General features: G+C 41.0%; 3 protein-coding genes across 5 annotated transcripts in view; 2 read left to right on the top strand and 1 right to left on the bottom strand.

Moving 5' to 3' along the window:
* Window positions 1-692: 692 nt before the first annotated feature.
* xrcc3 (X-ray repair complementing defective repair in Chinese hamster cells 3) lies at window positions 693-18,828 on the bottom strand. The gene is made up of 7 exons (XM_084082995.1): window positions 18,769-18,828; window positions 16,490-16,627; window positions 11,032-11,244; window positions 4,935-5,089; window positions 4,091-4,303; window positions 2,099-2,145; window positions 693-1,404 (listed from the first exon to the last, which is right to left on the bottom strand). The coding sequence occupies exons 1-7, from the start codon at window positions 18,821-18,823 to the stop codon at window positions 1,167-1,169; spliced, it is 1,059 nt and encodes a 352-aa protein (XP_083939121.1). The 5' UTR covers window positions 18,824-18,828; the 3' UTR covers window positions 693-1,166.
* On the top strand, window positions 12,443-13,729 carry LOC311063770 (E3 ubiquitin-protein ligase TRIM35-like; the record flags this gene model as incomplete). The annotated part of the gene is made up of 1 exon (XM_084083371.1): window positions 12,443-13,729. One exon carries the CDS (start codon window positions 12,443-12,445, stop codon window positions 13,727-13,729), a length of 1,287 nt encoding a protein of 428 aa, XP_083939497.1.
* Window positions 18,829-20,242: 1,414 nt separating the features above from the next.
* brf1b (BRF1 general transcription factor IIIB subunit b) overlaps window positions 20,243-22,785 on the top strand; it is a 66,834-nt gene continuing 64,291 nt past the window's right edge. Inside the window, exons 1-2 of one of the 3 annotated variants that reach the window (XM_084082440.1) lie at window positions 20,243-20,465; window positions 20,678-20,741. The gene's annotated coding sequence lies outside the window, so the exon portion shown is untranslated. Of the gene's footprint in view, window positions 20,466-20,677; window positions 20,747-22,785 lie in introns of all 3 variants that reach the window. The other 2 variants (XM_084082439.1, XM_084082438.1) reach the window with 2 other exon arrangements.

The following is a 22,785-nucleotide window of genomic DNA, read 5'->3' as shown; positions in this document are numbered from 1 at the left end:
AGGCTAGCTTTTACCTCCGAGTTCATTATTGAAGGTAGGGTAAGTGATATTTTTTGGTTAAAACAAAACTTTTTTTTTGGTTTTAGCACTATATTCTGATAGTAATCATTGCTATATTGTATTTGTTCAGTAACAGGGTCTCTCCGACTCTTTAATAAACAGAAAATACATTTTAAGGTAGGTGACACAATTTCAGCCAATCAGGAGAGAGTGCCCATTTATCAGCTTCATTTTGATAGTGTTCCAATTTAATTGTGTGTCACTTCGAATTTCACTTGTTTGAACTGTTTCCTGTCTGAGTTTTCTATCCTGATTGGATACAATTGGTATCCTGACCTGAAAATGCATTTTCAGTTTAATAAAGAGTGGAGAGACATGGAGACTCCTGTTATCGAACAAACAATATAGCATGGGCTGTAGTTTCTATTAGCCTGTCTATTAGCCCAATTGATGTTTCTGAACTGGTTTCTGAACTGTCCACAGCCCCACCAATGAGAGCGAGTAGACAGAAATGGGGCCATCTTATAATGAGCATGAATGAGGACCATTTATATGAAGATAAGGTTAAAATGGGTGAAGTCCTCCCATAATTAACTCTTAATAATGCTCCAGGTAATCACACATTTCCTTTAAGATTCCACATTTTATTTTATAAATACTTATATACACACATTCTCAACACTGTATTTAACAACAACACAAAACAATTAAAGAACAAGAAAGTATAAAAAAACGTGTAAAATATGTACAGTAATCCAGTGGTTCTCAACATATGGTTAGGGGACCGCCAAGAGGCCCTTGAGGAGTTATGGGCATGTAACTCAGAGAGTGTATGGTCCATTTGGTTCCATTTGTACACTCTCCGAGTTAAATGATCTCCGAGGATTTGATAGCGTAGTATCAAAATGGAGGGTCCGTGGTCAGGGTTGCCATATCAGCTTATTATAATTTCCCCGCAAGATTTTATTCTAAAATAGCAGATCTACAAGCTCACAACGCGTCGCGACGTGTTGTGAGCTTGTAGATTGGCTATTTTCAAATAGCTGATGTATATGTTAAAATGCTCCCGTGGCCCATAGCCGCTTCTTCTGGGCTGGTTTTCCTAGACCTGGTTGCTTGTTTATCTCACAGAATCTGGCAACACTGTCTGTGGTCTAATCTAAATGTCAGGGCGGTGAGACAGCTGTCTGTGGGACACCGGTCACTCCTTGCCTCCAGACGGCAGCGAGACAGCCGTCTGTGGGCAAGTGAGGAGCAAACACCACCTCCAGCCTGCGGAGGGCGCTGGTCTGGTCGCCCTTGACGACCCCCCGGTTTCCTTGGAGACGCTTCAGCATCAGTCGAACCATCACCTGATTGGCCCAGACCAGACCCAACGCTGGCAGCACATCACTGCACACCTGACTGACACGCACACACAGACAGACAGACAGACACCGTTTAAATTGAATTTAGACATGGCTCAAAAAAGATAAGTTTTTAAAACAACACAATACTGCCTCATCAAAGTTGATATGGTGACTTTATACATTGTCAGATACTTGAATGTGTCCTTCCACTTAAGTCTAATGAGTTAAGTGGTTTGACCAACAGGGCAGGGAGTTAGGGCAGGGGTCTTCAACAGGGGGTCCTCAGAGCAACTATAGGGGGTCCGCCAAATCTTTGTGTGATAGGATTTCGTTTTTTTTACATTAACCACTTGATTTTCGGCAAAGAGGCTATAGGTGTAGAGGGAAAAAATAGCAGACTAAGTAAAACATTGTTTTTAATCTGAAACACAATTTTATACAATTAAAAATAAAAGGGGGTCCCTGCTTCATCTCTCTCTCAGCTAGGGGGTCCTTGGCCTGAAAACGTTGAAGACCCCTGAGTTAGGGGGTTTAGTCAAAAGTGTTTTTTAATACTTTTCATTGGTTACAACATTTGCAAAACCCACACACAGACCAGGGTGTTCAATAGCACTAATTTACGAACAACAAAAGTTGAAAAATGGAGATGGTTTCTGCGACGATAAGTTATATTGTTGTATTAACATACTCTACCATAAGGATAGGACAAAATGACATTTCATTCATGACATTTTTTAAACAGCGTTTACCCGAAACTGCAGGCGACCGGGTCTGAGCTGTCCACAACATCAGTCACCTGCAGAGAGACATTACAATTTACAATGTAGGCATTTAAACCCATTAAGACCGGGAACGCATCTGTGTGTCATTTTTTAGATTCCTTTTGCTATTCAAAAATAGCAGATCTACAAGCTCAGAGTGCCGCGCTATGAGCTTGTATATCTGCTATTTTTGAAAAATCGTGAAATCTTTGTATATAAATGTTTTTTAAAGGGAACATTTGTAACTCAAATATTTGCTTATGGGGGGTCCCTGGAACAACATATTTTGAGATGGGGGTCCGCGGCCAAATACATATCATTTTGGGTGGTCCTTGACGTCAAAAAGTTTGAGAACCACTGATATTATAGCAACATAAGTTTAAAAAGAAAAAAAAACTGTTAGGATTTAGAGGACATTTGTAGAATCCCCCAGAAGCAAAAGAAATAGTTTTAAAAAGAATATATACTAAAATATAGACGATTTTTCAAAAATAGCAGATCTACAAGCTCATAGCGCAGCACTCGGTGCCGCGCTATGAGCTTGTATATCTGCTATTTTTTTCTGCCAAAGAAATCTAAAAATGACATTATTTCCCAGTCTAAATGAGTTAATAGACACTCTTAACCCATTTTGGGCGGGAACCCCTATTTGTAACTATACCTTTCAGGACGGGAACCCCTTTTGGGGTTCTTGTTGCTATGTACAGTATATAGCAACATACATTTGTTGTTATTTCTTAATACATATTTGAAGTTTTTCAGAAAACTAATCCAGAGCGACTTTACAGTAAGCAAGGTAAACATACCAAATGCAGAGAGACAGTGTAGTGCCTCTGTTAACTAGGATCACAGGTAAACCAAGAACCTAGCATCAGTCTAAACAATATGATATATATACAAAAATCAATCATAATCTGTACATTGAAACTATAGAAACTATAGGGCATAGCCGTGGCAGCCATTTTATAAATTAAAACATAGCACAAGCCATCCAGGTTCATGGCGATTCATGACCAAAAAACATTTGATTAACCAAAAAATATTTGGAAGCCGCAAAAATGGTATTTATTAAATATAGTATTTAATACAATTAAATATTCAAATATGTTTTGACACAGAATCAAATGTTTTATGGCCATGTATCATCAGGAGCCTGGATGGCTTGGTTCCAGGCTTAAATCTCTAAGGGAAATATATATATATTTTTTATCTGTGGCACCACAACATGGCTGCTATGCCCTATAGACCCCATAACAGACGGCATCACACTGATAAGAACCAGTATGCGCGCGCGGGCCGGCACCAAATGAAACCCATTCTATCATGTCTCGCTAGGACGCGCCTCACTAGCCAACACACAAGAGGAGGTTGAATGTACTGAAACCAACGCACCCCGAAACAATATGTTGGGAATTGATTGCATGAAACAATCACCTGTGTGTTTGAACGAATCATTGCTGTGACTAAAATGAACGTTTTTTCCCATTACTACTGGCATCTGTCTAAATAACATTATATCTATAATAAACCAATAGTACATATGAGTACAAGGATCAGATCTTAGATCGGTGGAAACCAGCGCCGGTTCTAGGCTGATCAGCGATTTAGGCAAGATTTCTCTGATGCGCCCCTGCGCGGGCGCAACATTTTCCGGGTTTTGGGCGGATTATGATACGTTTTTGGCTACTTTATTTCGGTTTTAGGGTTAGGGTCAGGGCTAGGGTTATGTTATTTAATTCTGATTTTACCGATTTATTATCATTATTATTATTTTTTCCCGACTTTTTTTGCCGCCTCTCCAAACTGCCGCTTTAGGCGGCCGCCTAGGTCGCCTGTATGGACGCGCCGGCCCTGGTGGAAACACAAATATTCCTGTGATGCTAGAGAGGGAGTGAAGTGGAGTAGAACACGCAACACACACACACACACACACACACACACACACACACACACACACACACACACAGATGAGTACTTTACCTGGTTAAGACAGAGGACAGGTGTGTTGTGGGCGTGGCTCAGGCGGTGTAGCGTAGCGGCTAACGCTAGCAGGCAGCGTGACCTCTGGATGACCTCTCGAGCGGTGAACTCTGACCTGAAGAGAGCGGCGACCGAATCCACAACGACCAGACGAACACGACCGGACGACAACAAGACCGATAAACGCTCCTTTAGGAAGAGCTGCAACTCTGTCTGAACACACGCACACACACAGTCACACACACACGTTTTACTATGCTTGTAAGGACATCAACATTTTTGGACGGCAATTTTATGAATGCCTTTTTTTTAAATTAAAGCCAGACAGCAAAAAATAGCACAGTGCGTCACATTGTGATGCTTTGTGAGCAAAAAACGCATTGGTTGACAGACCCCTGGGGGACCCTGATCAACGATGTGTATTAAGGTTTAAGTGGTTATACTGTTTTTACACTTTGACTATAACATAGGGCATTAACCCATTAAGACATGAGGCCGATTCTACAAATGTCTTCTAAATCCTAACAGCTTTCTGAAGAACATGTTGCATCAGTGGTCACTGCTTCTCAAACTTTTTCATGTCACGGACCCCCAAAACTATATGTAATTGGCCACCAACCCCCTTCTAAAAATATTTTGTTCCAGGGACCCCCAGAAGTAAAAATTTGAGTTAAAATTTTTCAAGATTTGCAAAACATTTCTCAAAAATAGCAGATCTACAAGCTCATAGAGCCAAAGAAAAAAACAATAGTTTTTAAATCAAATCTAAAATGACATGGAGAAAAAAAATCATAAAACAATGAAATATGGAGATAGCAGGTTTTATAATTATGTTCAGTCTCACTAGGTCAGCCATGTGTTCAATATAGATGTTGTCTGAGAATGACAGACTGGACAGCAGCCAATCAGGAACGTCCGCTCGTAGCTCGGCATGATGGGAAATGAGCTGCCTCAAGCGTCTAATGGGGAAGGGGTCCTCTGTACAGATGTACACTGCTCCTGAAAAACATGCACGTGCGCACACACACGCACACACGATTTTCAGGCTACTAGACATTGATTTATGTTGTATATTGTTCGTGTACAGAAGGCCTATGGTGTATTTTATTTATTCCATTTGCAGCACTGCAGGGAATGTGAATCCTCTTGTTTATAATGCTATCGTGCATGTAAACAACAAAACAAAAAGAAAAACCTTGTTTCCTAGAAAACAAAATGTGTTGCATAGGTAATTGTTTAATGGGTCACAGCAGAAACATACATTTCCAATGTAAAATTTCATAATTATCAAACGTGTTAATGATTAATTCATCGTTAATCGATTGATTATTATTATTAATCCATCTTTTTTAAAGCACCCCTTATATGAAATTACACTTTCAAATCAAATCAAACTTATAGCACATTTAAAAACGACCGTAGTTGACCACAGTGCTGCACAGGTTCAAAGCAATCCAACGAATCAAATCAAATCAAATCATCAAATACAATCAAACAAACTAAATTAAGCTCAGCTGAAAAAGTGACTCTTAAGCTGGGACTTAAAAGCTGCAACTTTAAAATGCTGTCAAACCGAGAGTAGTGGCTAGTATTAAAGGTAGGGTAAGTGATATTTTTGGGTTAAAACAAAAAGTATTTTGTAAAAAGGTTAAAGCACTATATTCTGTTGGTAATCATTGCTGTTTGTTCAGTAACAGGAGTCTCCATGTCTCTCCAGCTCTTTAATAAACAGAAAATACATTTTCCGGTAGGTGTCAAAATCTCAGCCAATCAGGAGAAAGTACCCATTTTTAAGCTGCTCATTTCGTCATCACTTCCAATAGGCTCAATGCACAGCAGCCATATTGGGAATGAATTGGGTAGGGTGACCACCCGTCCCGAAATTCGCGGGACAGTCCCGAAATTGGACCCTCTGTCCCGCGTCCCGCACAAGCAGAGCAATGTCCCGAAAATCAAAGATATGAGAGAGAGAAAAAAAAAAAGATTTTTATTTTATTTAAAAAAAAAAAAAAATCTATAAATGTTTAAGTTAACTTGCAATACCCTCTTATATCTGTGAAACGCCATTGGTTTGGGGGGACCGGGGGGTGGAACAAAAAACAACAACATCCGCGTCCACACTCCTAACTCTATGGTCACAGCTGAGAGGCGGCTCATGCACACACAGGTACAACAGTGCGGACTGTCTGCGCTGCGCGGCAAAAATACAAAGCGACAAAATGGAGGAAACAGTGGAAACTCCTGCTGCTAAGAAAAAAATCACACCCAGTGTGAAGAGAGTGGTGCCTTTACGTGTTTTTACTCATTTTAACATCTTTTACGTATTTTTTACTCAGTTTAAGTATTTTTACTCAGTTTAAGTATTTTTACTCAAAAGTGTGTGTGTGTGTGTGCGCGCGTGTGTGTGTTGCACTCCTGTTTGTGTGTAATTAGTGTAACTGGTTGCATCTTTGTGTTGCAATCAGCCCCAGCTGTTCAGGTCATGCTGAGGTCGTGCTCAAACATACATACATACAGACACACACACACACACACACACACACACACACACACACGGACACAGACAAAGTCACGTATAGGAGTGGTTGGCACCACTCAAAAATCACACCCAGTGTGAAGTGGGCGGTGTGTGGTCATCACAACATGACTCACTTTAAAAAAAGGCTGACTTTTTTTAAAGTCCATACTGCTATTCATAGGCAGTCGCTAGCCAATCACAGTCCTGAATTTGCAAAGTCAGCCAATCACATTACAGTTAGTGGTGATGACACTAGCTGTAATGTGATTGGCTGACTTTGCAAAAGTATCGATTTGCATTAACAATGGAAGGGTTAGGGGTATACAATGCGTTGTAGACTATTGGCCAATCACGGTGCAGGATTGGTCAGTGTCCAAAACTCACTTATAGGGGGCGGCTACACCGCCCCAAAAAAGGCTCTGCTCATATAACAGAGACTGGGAGAGTAAATATACAGTACATGGTTGATATCTGTGTCAAACGACCCAAACAAGGCAGAGTGTACCATTTGTCGTCGGAATTTCACTATCACCCATGGAGGAGAGAATGATATTACGAGGCATAGTGACGGTGACGCTCACAAGAAAAATGTACAACAACTAGCGGCCCGAACGTCTAGCGTGACGCGTCGTTCACTTTGCAGTGCCACCTTACAGGCACCTCACAGTGTGAGAGAGAGTTTTGTGCTCTCCTAAATCCACGGCAGGCTTTGAAAGTACCCACTTCAGAAAGAGGTGACGTGCATCACCTCTCCAATGACCAAAACCCACTTTGTGATTCGTCGGCGTGGGTTGTGTTGAGGATGGAAGCCGTCGAACTGGTGCGTCCTACCTATTTATAGGTAGGATGTGATGTCATGCTGTCGTGAGATTACGTCACACTGGCGTGTCTCATCGTGATGTCACGACCGTGATGTCATATGACGTCACACTGGCTACATACAACGTTACAGACAACCGACATGGCGCAGGATTCAAATTGTATATATAGAAGAAAGGCCAACACTAGCTTGACAAGCTATTTTTCAACACAAAAAGACAGCAACACAGATAAAGTCACCGCAGCGGAGGTAACCAGTGTCTACCATAACGTGCAGCATGGCTTATCATACAGATCTGGTGATTGTGGAGCCAAACTTTTTCCTGTCATGTTCCCTGATTCAGAGATGGCTAAGAAGATAGGCTGTGGGCGCACAAAAAGTGCTGCTATTGTTACTGATGTTCTTGGACCTGCGTCTTTGGAGACATGCTTGCAACAGTTAAATACACCGCTGGCTGCTGACAAACCAGATTCTCTTCCTTTTTTTTCAATTGCTTCTGATGCATCAAATCACGGCACTACCAAACTATTCCCTCTAGCAGTGAGGTTTTACACCCCAGAACATGGCGTGCAGAACAAGGTACTGGACTTTTATGAAGACCACAAAGAAGACTCTGATGCCATATTTAACCAGGTTGTTTCAAGGCTGCAGGAGATGAACCTGGTGTTAGAACGGGTGTCTGCATACGCAGCAGATAACGCCAGCGTGAATTATGGGGTACATAAATCTGTTTATAAAAAGTTGAAAGACAAGAATGGTGCTATCATTAAAGCCAACTGCGTGGCCCATATTCTGCATAACTGTGGGAGGAATGCAGGTGACAAGCTTAAAGTGGATGTTGAGGCTGTAGTCACAAAAATATACGGCCATTTTTCAATATCGGCTAAACGAGTCCAAGAATTGAAAGACATTTTTGATTTTGTGGAGGAGGAGTATATGACACTTCACAGGCACGTACCAACACGGTGGCTCAGTCTGTGGCCAGCTGTCAAACGACTTAATGACTGCTGGCCTGCTGTCAAAAGTTATTTTTTGTCTCTTGGAGAAGATAACTGCCCAGTGACTCTTTGGAGGTTTTTTGCTAATGATGAGGATGGCGAGGGAGTGCCATGTGAACTCCAGGCATACATAGCGTTTTTACAGAATGGCCTAAAGCTGTTTTATGATGCTGTGCTTGAAGTTGAGGGGAATGAGACAACTGTTTGTGAGCTTTTCGATCTCATGACAAATCTAAAACTGAAACTTAATCAACGGTTAAAGGATCGTTTCTTTGGATTTGAGACAAGAGAGCTCCTGCAGAGCTTCCCTCCCTACCGATTGAAAAGGACCTTCTCAAGTTCTATGAGAGTTCACTCACTTATCTTAACAAATGGTTTGATTTCTCTGATCAGAATTACATGAAACACATCGCATGCTTGGCTGTCAAGTGAGAATTCAGCTTCCAAGAGCTCTGCGGAGCAGCTGAAGCTCTTAATATGACCAAACAACTGGATATGGACCTCCTTTATGATGAGTTTAGTGTTATGCTCCCACGGATGAGAGAACTCGCAGTGACAAAAGATTCTGTTGCATCAAAGTGGACAGCATTACTGAAGCATGCAATGATGCCAAACATGACAGCTTTATTGTCGTTCATCTTGAGTATCCCAGTCACCAACGCTTTCGTGGAGAGACTGTTTTCACTGATGGTGGGGGCTTGGACTAAGGATAGGAATCGCTGCAGCATTGATCTAATCAAGAGTGAAATTCAAGTTAAAGTGAACTACAGCTGCACATGCCAGGAGTTTTACAAGGATGTACTGAAGGAGAAGACCCTGCTAGATGCTGCCCGTTCCAACAAGAAGTACAAGTTCAAGGCCAAGAAGTAGATCGAGTAAAGGTAAGCTAACTTTCTACGTGTGTGTGTGTGTGTGTGTGTGTGTGTGTGTAAAGCTACTTGGTCCTTAATGCTGTTATTCATTCATTTCAACTAAATAGGCAACCCGATCGCCAGAGGAAACGTTCTCATTGAACGTTTTTCAACGTTTCTCAAAATCCGTGCATAGACTACTGGAAAACCACAAATTCCGTGCATAGCCGCCTCGCATCTCCCCCATTGTGACTAAACCATTTCGGAGGCGCGCAGTCTCAAGGGAATTGTCGCCGTGTGAAGGACCACCGAGCGAGCTAAAGCGAGCGAGTTGCCGTCCTGAACATTGCGACATTCCCTTGAGCCTACTCAGCGCCGTTTGAGTTACGTACCGATAGGCACAGAATCGTAAATTTTGTTGTGGGGACTGCTCTACTTCCTGTTTTTTCCGGGTTGCGACTGGTTACGCCCACCGTGGGACTCCCCGTACATATGCACGGAATTTGGGGGTTTCTAGGCGACTATGCACGGAATGACGTGCACAAATCCACATATCTACAGTATATCTTTTTACTGTAGTTTACACAGATATTTGTGTCTTATAGGACTGCCTTATTTTGACCGTACTTACTGCTCTGCTCCATTGATAAATGCGGACTTTGTGGAGCTTCATTGTGCTGTTAATTGCCAATTTGTAATAGTAGAAAGAAACACTGTAGGCTACTTTATTTTATGGCGATCTGTAACAATGTGATGTTTTGAAAAACACTCCAGTTGTTGTTTGTTATAATAAACAATGATTAGTATTTGAGAAACGGTCGTCTAGTTGTTGTCTAATATAATCCACAAAATACATTAGTATAAACCCATTTTGTTTGAAAATGTTATTAGGCAGAAATTGTTTTTTGTGATAATAAATTGGTAAAATCAGGCAAAAATAAGAATTAAATAACATAACCCTAACCTAACTCCTAATCCTAAAACCGAAATAAAGAAACCAAAAACTTGAAAAAAACGAACCGAATCCGAACCGAATCCGCCCAAAAGGGGGGGGGTCCACATGCACGAGCGCGCATGTGTCCCGCGATGTCCCGCGGAACGGGTTAATCTGTCCCTCAATGGGCCTGTTTGGAGGTGGTCACCCTAGAATTGGGCCCCTTCCTTACTTCCTTCACAGGTGTTACCAATAATACTAATTAAGGCTCAGTTCCATTTAGTGTGGCATAGTGGTTGTCTTACTTTCAAGGACCCCCATAACTCTGAGAATGTACAAATGAAACCAAATGGACCCTTAAGGCTCCATTGGGTTCCATTTGTACACTCTCAGAGTTACACACCCACCATAAGAGGCCATTTGGGAACCAAAATGGAGTGTTTCTAGTGAGCCAACATGCACGTTATCAGCACCCTGAACAGAATGGAACAGAGCCTTCATTAGTATCATTGGTAACACCTGTGAAGGAAGTAAGAAGAAGCCCAATTTCTTTCCAATATGGCTGCTGTGCATAGAGCCTATTTCACTTGTTTAATCTATATCCTGATTGAGTTCTCTACCCTGATTGGATAAAATTGGAAATGAAACTGAAACAAAAATGCATTTTCTGTTTAATAAAGAGCTGGAGAGACAAGGAGACTCCTTTTACTGAACAAACACTCTATAGCAATGAGTACTATCAGACTATAGAGCTATTTAACACTTATTTTAACCAAAGAAAATCACTTACCCTACCTTTAACTAGTTAGTCGTTACTAACCGGCATTCAGTCCTCCATACTCGGCAGGTAGTTGGACTGATAGACACAGCTGGAGGGCCAGCTGGGTCTTTCCAGCTCCGGACGGCCCCGCTAGCTCCGTGAGGCCCCTGAGAGGCAGACCTCCCCTCAGCAGGGAGTCAAGGACGGGGCAGGACACACTCAGTCTCTGTCCTGAGTCCAACCAGGGACACTGGCCACGGTACACCTGGAGAGCTACGCACGCACGCACGCACGCACGCACGCACGCACGCACGCACGCACACACACACACACACACACACACACACACACACACACACACACACACACACACACACACACACACACACACACACACACACACACACACACACACACACACACACACACACACACACACACACACACACACACACACACACACACACACACACACACACACACACTTATAAACCACTGCTTCTCAAAGTGGGGTGCCCTCGGGGCTTCTTGTGTTATCCTTTAAGCATTACTTGCGTAATTGTACTTGCTGTATGGCCAACTGTTTTCAACTTCTCAAGCATTTTTTATTTCAAGGACCCCAATAACTATTTTTCATTGATATGAGTGGGTGTGGATTTCCTGTGCCTCCTCCAGATAATAATATTAGAACCCCCAGCGGTTCTTGTATTTGTTTTACTGAGGTTAAGGGATAAGGTTAGGTTTAGGCATAGTTTTATTGAGGTTAAGTTTAGGAATAAGGTTAGGTTTAGGCATGTTTTACTGAGGTTAAGGTTAGGAATAAGGTTAGGTTTAGGCATAGTTTTACTGAGGTTAAGGGTTAGGGTTAGGGTTAGGCATAGTTTTATTGAGGTTAAGTCCGGGAATAAGGTTAGGTTTAGGCATTGTTTTACTGAAGTTAAGTTTAGGAATAAGGTTAGGTTTAGGCCTAGTTTTACTGAGGTTAAGTTTAGGAATAAGGTTAGGCTTAGGCATAGTTTTACTGAGGTTAAGGTTAGGAATAAGGTTTGGTTTAGGCATAGCTTTACTGAGGTTACGTTTTGGAATATCTGGAGGTGACCATTCCGAGGTCGCCGGATTTGACCCAGGGCGACCGTGTTTTGGGGCGAGCGTTCTTGTATTCGTCTGTCCTCCACTGTTGCCCAAATATGGACTACCAAACTGATGTCATCAGCATGACCTCTGTCTTGCCCTAATATGGAGTTCCACAGGCTGCAGACTGGCCTCCGTCACTGTGACGTCACTGTAGATTGTCTATTTCTAGAGAAACCAGAACAAGAACACAGTTTTACTTATCCAACTTAAAAGTACTGATTGTCACTCCAACAAGAAGCAAGTTTATGTGTGGGGAAACAAAACTTTAAGGAACATTCTAAAGGTGGACACGTTACCACCACTTGACTGACGGCGTATAACTCCAATCAGAGACTAAATGGCGTCCCTTTCAGACGAGCTATCTGAAGAGGATTTGTCCTGTCCCGTGTGTCGAGAGATCTTTAAAGACCCCGTCCTCCTGTTCTGCAGCCACAGCTTCTGTAGAGCCTGTCTGCAGGAGTGGTGGAGACGCAAGAGAGCCAACGAGTGTCCAGTTTGTAAGACGATACATCACATGACATACGTACCCTGTAACCTGAATCTGAAGAACCTGTGTGACTCCATCGCGAAGAAACGTCGGAAAATAGATCCCACGGAGGCGGCCGAGGAATCCCTGAGGATCTTCCAGGAGAAACTGAAGGACCTGACTAAAGTTAAAACAACCTGTGACCAAACGGCAGAACACATTGTGGTCCAGGCCCAGGACACAGAGAGGAGGATCAAGGAACAGTTTGCGAAGCTTCGTCAGTTTCTACAAGAGGAAGAGGAGGCCAGGATCACTGCGCTGAGAGAGGAAGAGGAGCAGAAGAGTCACGCGATGAAGGAGAAGACTGAGGCTCTGAACAGAGACATAACAACCCTTTCAAACGCCATCAGAGCCATAGAGGAGGAGCTGAGAGCTGAACACGTCACGCAGGTCTACGAGGCCGCGGCGGAAAGAGTCCGGCTCACCCTGCAGGACCCGCGGCCGGTCTCGGGAGGACTGATAGACGAGGCCAAGCACCTGGGCAACCTGACCTTCAGAGTCTGGGACAAGATGAAGGACATCGTCTCCTACACCCCTGTGATCCTGGACCCCAACACCGCCCACGCAGATTACACCCTGTCCGACCAGCTGACCGGCATGAGACGCGAAGGGCAGCAGCTTCCCGACAACCCCGAGAGGTTCGACTACTACCACCACGCCCTGGGCTCTGAGGGCTACACCTCAGGGACTCACAGCTGGGACGTTGAGGTCGGACACAACGCAAAGTGGGAAGTAGGCGTGTCGGCGCAGTCCATGCAGGGGAAGGGAGACAGAAATGGTCAGTGCTGGAGTGTGTGTTTCGACGGCGAATACACTGCGTTCTCCTCGCCGGACTCCATGACCAATCTCCCAGTGAGGCAGGAACCACGGCGGATCAGAGTCCAGCTGGACTGGGACAGAGGGAAGCTGTCCTTCTCGGATCTTGATACGAACACGCGCGTACACACCTTCACGCACACTTTCACCGACGCCCTCTTCCCGTACATCTATAATGGCGATGATAGACATCCTCTGAAGGTGTTACCAAGGACAATCAGCGTAATTAAAGATTGTAATAGAGATTATGATGATGATGAAGATGTTGAGGATTTCTACTAGTATGATTACTGTCACTTTTTTTTTTGTTCTCACTCAGACATTTCTCCGACAATTTTTGTCACGGAAATACAAAACGATAGGTCAATAATATTACCATAATATTACCAGAAAGAAACACAGACCTAGCCCTAAATGTATACTAGTGGACTCCCAATGTGCCATATAGTGCCATTGTGCTACACATTTTAAAATGACAGTAATCATGAATTAAATCAGCATCCTACCTATTCTGAAACAACACGAAGACTATACAGTTTACAGTTGTTTAGGCATTTAGCAGACATTCTTAATCCAGAGAGACTTACAGTCTATCTATCTAAACTATCTGTCTAAACTCTATCTATCTGTCTAAACTATCATTTCAATAACTGGGTCTTATCATTACAGTCTGTGCTTTTATTGCACATTGCAGAAAAATGTTTCATGGCTATAATCCAGAACATTATAGTTCTTATAGTTATTTTTTTCATAATGATTTCCCACAGACAAATTTGATAATCGTCATAATCATACAGACAGACTAGACCAGACCAGACCAGACTAAAATAAACAAACAAAAAAATACTTAAAAGTGTGAAACTCAGAGCACAGGTCTCCGCCAGGCCGGGTTGCCTACCCAGGCCCAAGACAGATTTTTCAAATGGAATGGAATCTGACTGGTGTATGCGCAAAGTTTCACCCTGGACCGTTTCACCATAGTGACGGACAGGGGCAAAAACTTAAGCTTCCGGCCTTCGGCCGTCCGGCCTGGCGAAGACCAAAAGACAGGTAGGGCTTTTACTTAACCACTTAAGCCCTGTATGCTTTGTACGACAAACAGCTAAATGAGCCGATCTACAAGCTCACAGCACTTGCTCTTTTTTTGTATTATTACTTTTGAGTGGTGCCAACCACTCCTATATCTGACTCTGTCTGTGTGTCCGTATGTATGTATGTATGTATGTATGTCCAATAAACAAACATTGATGACAACATCACATCAATACGGGGCTCATCAAAGGCACCACTCTCTTCACACAGGGTGTGATTTTTTGAATAAATGTGAATAACAATAGCATAATGCAGTTGTGTTTTCCATCATCACACCAACTTGTTAATATTTTGAGGGAAAACATAAGAATTAAAGACAAAAAAAATAAAGACAAATCAATAAAATATAATTATCTACATGTATACAAATAGCATATCCATCCGATACACAATGTTAGACGTAAGGTGCATCAACATAGCAGCAGGTATATACTGTTACATGATACTGTTACATGAACATTATTTTACACTTTGGCTATTCAAAAATAGCAGATATACAAGCTCATAGCGCGGCACCGAGTGCCGCACTACGAGCTTGTAGATCTGCTATTTTTGAAAAATCGTGAAAATGTGTGCAAATCTTTGAATATATATTGTTTTAAAGCGAACATTTTTAACCCATTAAGACCTGGAACAGTGTCATTTTTAGATTTGAGCGAAAAAGCATTATTTTACACTTTGAGCTATTCAAAAATAGCAGATATACAAGCTCATAGCGCGGCACCGAGTGCCGCGCTATGAGCTTGTAGATCTGCTATTTTTGAAAAATCGTGAAAATGTGTGCAAATCTTTGAATATATATTGTTTTAAAGCGAACATTTTTAACTAAAATCTTTGCTTCTGGGGGTCCCTGGAACAAAATATTTTGATGGGGGTCCGCGGCCAAATACATCATCATTTTGGGGGTCCTTGACATGAAAAAGATTGAGCACCACTGATAGAAACAAACGTTTTTCAGAATACTGTTGAGATTTAGGAGACGTAGAATCGGCTTCAGGTCTCAATGGGTTAACTCAAATCTTTGCTTCTGGGGGGTCCCTGGAACCAAATATATTGAGATGGGGGGGTCCGTGGCCAAATACATATCATTTTGGGGGTCCTTGACATTTATGAAAAAGTTTGAGAACCACTGATATAGCAACATATGTTTTTTTAGAGAACTGTTGGGATTTAGAAGACATTTGTAGAATCGGCTTCAGGTCTGAATGGCTTACGGTGCAAAAAGAATATCAGCGCGTTGTATGTGAGACTAAGGTGTCATCGCATAGTCAGATTCAACCCAGGCATGCAAACAGCCCCGAGGTGACAACATGTTTTTTTTTTTTTGGGGTTAGGTGTCACACAATTGCCCTATTTGGATTGAAAACGGCAATTGTAGCTGAAAAGCTACACGTTTGCATGTCTGCAACCACATAGTCCACAAAAAGGCAGTGGTAGAAAAAGTACTCAAATATTTTACTTAAGTAAAAGTATCAATACTGCAATGTAGAAGTACTGTTACAAGTAAAGGTCCGGAATTCAAAGTTTACTTGAGTAAAAGTGCAAAAGGATTGGTATCAAAATTGACCAAAAAGTACCAAAAGTAAACGCGTCACGATTCGACGCGTAGTGAGCTTGTAGATCTGCTATTTTCATATAGCCTGGTTATAAAATAGGGCTAAAGTGCCGCGCTAAAGTATAAGAGATGTATGTTTTATAACGTAATCATTTTTATCTGCAAAGTAACTAGTAAATAAAGTTTTCAAAAAATTGTAGTGGAGTAAAAGTACAATATTGTGGAGTAGAAGTAAAAGTACTGAAAATAGGAAATACTCCAGTAAAGTAAAAGTAACCTAACAATTACTTTACACCACTTAAAAAAAAGGTGTGTGTGTGCGTGTGTGTGTGTGTGTGTGTGCGTGTGTGTGTGTGCGCGTGCGCGTGCGTGTGTGCGTGCGTGCGTGCGTGCACCTGTAACAGGCGTGTGCTTCTGGTAGGATGCAGCCACGGCGCTCTGCAGCTGCTGGACGTCGCTCTTGGACAGTCGGGTTCTCCGCTGCAGGTCTGCCGCCGACAGAACCAGGATCTCCTTGAAGGACTTCACCTCAGCTGAAAGCAGTGGTGGTAAAAGTACTCAAATGTTTAACTTAAGTAAAAGTATCAATACTGCAATGTAAAAATACTCTGTTACAAGTAAAAGTCCGGAATTCAAAATTTACTTGAGTAAGAGTACACAAGTATTGGTATCAACATGTACTTAAAATACCAAAGTACAAAGTTCGCATTATGCAGAATGTCCCATTTCACAAGTTTTCAAGTGTATAAAATGTATAAGTCTTTTGAAAATAGCCGAAATGTATATAGGGCTGAAGTGGTTAATGTATGTTTTTTTTATAATAATCAAATTTTACTGTTAAGTAATTAGTAACTAAAGTGTTCAAATAATTGTAGTGGAGTAAAAGTATAATGTTTGTCTCTGAGATGTAGTGGAGTAAAAGTAAAAGTACTGAAAATAGGAACTACTCAAGTAAAGTAAAAAATACCTCAAGATTGTACTTAAGTACAGTACTTGAGTAAATGTACTCGGTTACTTTACACCACTGGCTGAAAGAACACAACAGCATCATGGGAGGAGTCACTTTCACACCTGGATGCTTAGAGGGACAGAAAGACTGGCTTTGTGTGCCAACAGGTGTTACATCCCAGGCTCTATACACAGCACATACATTGGGCCTCTGTAAAAAACGACAACGCAAGGAGCGCCGGCGCTCGTTACGTATCCTTACGTCCGACTATGAATGATACTTTACTTCCTTCACAGGTGTCATCATCATGTGGTAATGACAAAGAAACATCAATGGGGGAAAAACAGAGATTGTCCGCCACACACAGTACAGGCAAGTAGCTATAGTGGTGTAAACTAAAGTAATTAAGTACATTTACTCAAGTACTGTACTTGATTTTTACTGTACCAATAGAGGATATGCGTGTGACATCATCATCAAACCCGGAAGTTATGCAGGAATGCCTACTGAGTGTCAAAAAAATACTTTCTGGCCTTGACAGCCCATGCATCCAAACAGAAAAGTCATATCTGATTGCATTAAACAACATTAAACAATGTTAAACTCATTTTGCATGTTTCTTTGCCACTCGATGTGCCATTCACTTTAAGCATGCGCATATCCTCTATTTTCATTACTTTTACTACACTACATCTCGGGGCAAATATTGTACTTTAACGCCACTACAATTATATGAAAACTTTAGTTACAAGTTACTTTGTAGATTTTTATTATCATTACAAAACATACATTAACCACTTAAGCCCTATACATTTCGGCCATTTGAAAATAGCAGATCTACACACTCACAATGCCTTGCAATGCGACGCATTGTGAACTTGTAGATCTGATTTTTTCTAAATGTTTTTATACATTTGAAAAAAGGATATTCTGCAAAATCAGTACTTTCAATTTTTGGTGCTTTAAGTACACTTTTACTAAAGTACATTTTGAATGCCTTACTTTTACTTGAAACAGAGTATTTCTACTCTGCAGTATTGATACTTTTACTTCAGTAAAACAAATTAGTACTTTTTCCACCACTGGTTATTGGTTAATGAATAATGAACAATTCTTCTAGCCCTAGTGAAACATGACTGTCGTACCATGCAAAAACGTTCCAATTTCAAATATAAAGTGCTGCCCCCACGGCCACGGATGTAACAAGCGCATGGGTCTAAGTACCCGTATTGTTTAAAAAAAAAAAAGCATTTTTATCCGATAGGTGGCCATTTCCTCCGAATTTTCTCCAGATGCTTTCAACTACATGCCCCTATCGGTTGAGAGGTGTATGGCACTCTGATACATTGTAAAACATAAAAAATAAAATGGCTGCCAATCGGATTAAAAAGCTTTTTTTATTGAACAATACGGAAGATACGGGTACCAGATCCTTGCGCTTTAACTTGTTACGTCCATGGCCGTGGGGTCAGCACTTTATATTTGAAATCTGAACGTTTATGTAGATGTACGGGTTGTAAATGTAAAAGTTTCCAAAAAACAGGAACAAGTAGTGCCATGACAGTCACGAGCGACTCGTCATGGCGCTACTTGTTCCTGAGCGACAAGTGAACCATGGCTAACATTGAAACACATATCTGTTAGCGGTAATATTATAGGCGTAGGTTTAATAATACGATACATTAATTAGATCATAATAAGTATTAATGGTAAGATAATTAGTACCTCTTTGCACAGCGGTGATGATTCTGGGGTTCAGCTCCAGTTGGTCCCACTTCATGTTTACCTTCCCGCATTAAGCATGCTTCCTCCTACTTACTACTCTGTGCTCACATCCGGTCTGTAGCCCGCCTACTGTATCCGCTCATTTTGCAATGACATACTCAGGCAACATTCGCCGTTTCCGTATCCGTCCCAGACCGGATCTGTGAACGGCAAAGCAAACAGATTCCCAGTCCAGTTTTCCCGCAATACATTGACGTAATCATTCCGCGCCGCCGCCGGGACTGGACCATCTAAAACAAACAATGTGGGGGTGCGAGAAGAACCGCTATTCCGCACTCCCTGAGCAGAAGCAACGTTATTATACATTAATGTTGATTATAATGGATGCATAAATAATATAGGCAATAATATGAGTGAGAATTTGTGTTTGAAGTTGCGGCGTTTTAATAGGATAATAAACCACAACGCGTTGGATTGGCTGCAGGTTCAGAGTTGCCATGTCCGCTTATTATAAGCGACTTTTCTGTAAAGTTGCTTGTAAATAATTGGTAGTTGCGGTTTTCTGGGCTTGTTTCTAAAGTGTAGTTGCTTACTTGGGCTTGTTTCCATTTTTTATAACCATTTAAACCAGTGGTTCTCAAATATTTTCATGAAAAGGTTTTGTGCCAGGGAGCATTTGTGTTTCATGGCCATATGGTTCACATGACGCTCGTCTGTCACAAGCGTCATGAAACCACTTGTTACTGTTTTTTAAATCTTTTACATTTACAACTCATACATCTACATAAACGTTCACATTTCAAATATAAAGAACTGACCCACGGCCATGGATGTAACAAGTTAAAACGCCCAGGTCTAAGTACCCGTATCTTCCGTATTGTTTAATAAAAATCATTTTAATCAGATTGGTGGCCATTTTCTCAGAATTTTCTCCCTGTTTTCAACTACGCCGCCCTATCGGTTGGGAGGTGTACTGCACTCTGATACATTATAACTCTATGAACAAATGGCTGCCGATAGGAGTAAAATGTTTTTTATTGAACAATACGGAAGATACGGGTACTTAGAGCCAGGCGCTTTGACGTTTTACACGAATGGACGTGGGGTCAGCACTTTATATTTGAAATCTGAACCTTAATGTAGATGTACGGGTTGTAAATGTAGGAATTTCAAAAACCAGAAACAAGTAGTGCCATGACTGTCATGACATGGCAGTCATGTTTCAATGCCAGTGTTGTTAAAATGTTTCAACAAGAACAAAAAACAAAACAAAACAAATATTCCACATTTTATTGCAAGAGTTTTTGAAAATAGCTGAACTACAAAGCTGAAGTTGTGAGCTTGTAGATCAGCTATTTTCAAAGTGGCTCATGTGCTTCTTTTGGGCTTGTTTTCATAGACCTGGTTGCTTGTTTTTCTCGCAAAAACCTGGCGACGCTGTTCAGGTTCCCCCCTACGCCATCTATACGCGCCGCTTCAGCAAAACAACAGATCTAATCGATTGAAAAAGATCACAACAACATTGTATTTATGATCCTATGATCAATCATTCCAATGATCTAGGCCGTGGTTCATGTGATCACTATGAGCATCATGCATTCTCTGCCCAAACCCAGTCAAATATCACCATAACAAACATCCTGTTGTATTTGCTTTTCTTTTAATCCATCTGTAGTTTTTAATCTTCATTTCTGCAGGTAAGTCTATTCAATCAACCTATTGTTTATTGTATTGAAGTTGTTGTTTAGAGAGATATCTTTCTGTAGTGCACGTATGCGTTTATAATTCATAGCTGAATGGGTAAGGAGGTCGTCTGGGAACCAGAAGGTTCTTAGTTCGCGTCCCGCTTCTGTCTGTGCGATTGTGTTTGCGAAAAAAATCAGCATGTCTTATTTTATTTTATTTCAAGGACCTCCCGTAACTAGGCAGTGGTGGAAAGTAACTAAGAACATTTAATCAAGTACTGTTCTTAGGTAGGGTAAGTAACATGTTTTGGTATTTTTTGTGTGCTTTGTTAAAAAGGTTAAAGTACTATATTCTGATAGTAATCATGGCTACAGAGCGTTTGTTCGGTCACAGGGGTCTCTCCAGCTCTTTAGTAAACAGAATATAGTACATGTTCAGGTAGGTGACAACATTTAAGCCAATCAGGAGAGAGCACTGAAAATGCATGAGCTGGAGAGACATGGGAGACTCCTTTTACTGAACAAACACTATAGCAAGGAGTACTATCAGAATATAGAGCTATTTAACACTTATTTTAACCAAAGTAAATCACTTGAGGTATTTTCTTACTTTACTGGAGTATTTCCAATTGTCTGTACTTTTACTTCTACTCTACTACATCTCAGAGGCAAATATTGCACTTTTACTCCTAAAGTTTTCAAACATTTGTAGTGGAGTAAAAGTAGCCTACAATATTTGCCTCTTAGATGTAGTGGAGTAGAAGTAAAAGTACTGAAAACTGGAAATACGCCAGTAAAGTAAAAAAAAATACCTCAAAGTTGTACTTAAGTACAGTACTTGAGTAAATGTACTTAGTTACTTTACACCACTGCCTGCATTCTCACACTACATTTCAGATATTTATTTAGAGAGCATGAAATTAGACGAAAGAAAAGCCGTTAAATATGTTGCCCCTTCATCTTGGGATGATTTGCAGCAGCATCTGAAGGTCAACCATCAGAGATGATCATCACTAGTAGTGTACAATCCATTTGAAAAGATCCACAGAATGAGATTAGTACTATTGGCATCATTTTAACCCATTGAGACCTGAAGCCGATTATACATGTCTCCTAAATCTCAACAGTTTTCTGAAAATGTATGTTTCTATATCAGTGGTGCTCAATCTTTTTCATGCCAAGAACCCCCAAAATTATATGTATTTGGCCGCAGACCCCCATCAAAATATGTTCTTCCAGGGACCCCCAGAAGCAAAGATTTGAGTTAAAAATGTTCGCTTTAAAAATATATAAATTCAAAGTTTTACACATATTTTCACGATTTTTCAAAAATAGCAGATCTACAAGCTTGTAGCGCGGCACTCGGTGCCGCGCTATGAGCTTGTATATCTGCTATTTTTGAATGCCCAAAGTGTAAAATAATGCTTTTTAGCTCAAATCTAAAAATGACACAGTTCCAGGCCTTAATGGGTTAAATTGTCAACTGCAGCACCTGGTTATGTATTTTAATTTAACGTTTAACGTAACGTAATGTTATGGAAGCGAATAGATGCCATAATTCAAATGAAATGGCAAATGTACTGGTCTTAATGGGTTAATAAAACCTGATGTTACATACGCTCATTGATAGATTGTTCACATATGTATAAGTACATTTTTACCTTTCAAAGCCAGACACTGTAACTTCAATGTCGTATCCGAGATTCAAACTCAGGTCCTGCATTCTGGTGCTGCATTTTCTACCACTGAGCTAATAGCGCCTGCCTGTCTTCTCACTCTGGAGAGGGATCTCATTTAGAAGTTAAGGCAGTTCCACGTGTCAAACAGTAGGTGTCATACTAGACCACTGAATCTATTCTAAATGTCTCATTAGAAGAAAGGGAGACCAAACAACAACCGCCCACACACTTGATTATATATGTATCAAATCAATACCAATTTCATCCAATCAGGAGAGAGAACTCACATAGGATAAAGGACAAACAGATTCAATTGGAAGTGATGACACAAAGACATGAGCAGACAAAATATATATATATATATATTCAAATATTTGCAATGTATAGTTATTTAGTCACAAGCTCTTAATACTTTTCATTGGTTCAATGAAACTATGAGCTTGTAGATCTGCTATTTTTGAAAAATTGTGAACAAATCTTTGAATATATATTTTTTAAAGTGATTCTTTTTTAACTCGAATCTTTGGATGTCCCTGGAACAAAACATTTTCAAAACACCAACAGACCATCAGCAGCCAAATACACAATGGTGTAAAGTAACTAAGTTGATTTCCTCAAGTACTGTACTTGAGTACAATTTTGAGGTCATTTTA

Source organism: Gymnoscopelus microlampas (assembly GCF_963454915.1).
Source record: "Gymnoscopelus microlampas genome assembly, chromosome: 16".
Classification (NCBI taxonomy): domain Eukaryota; kingdom Metazoa; phylum Chordata; class Actinopteri; order Myctophiformes; family Myctophidae; genus Gymnoscopelus; species Gymnoscopelus microlampas.
The sequence above is the reverse complement of the archived record's forward strand: the minus strand, read 5'-3'. Positions and strand labels throughout refer to the sequence as shown.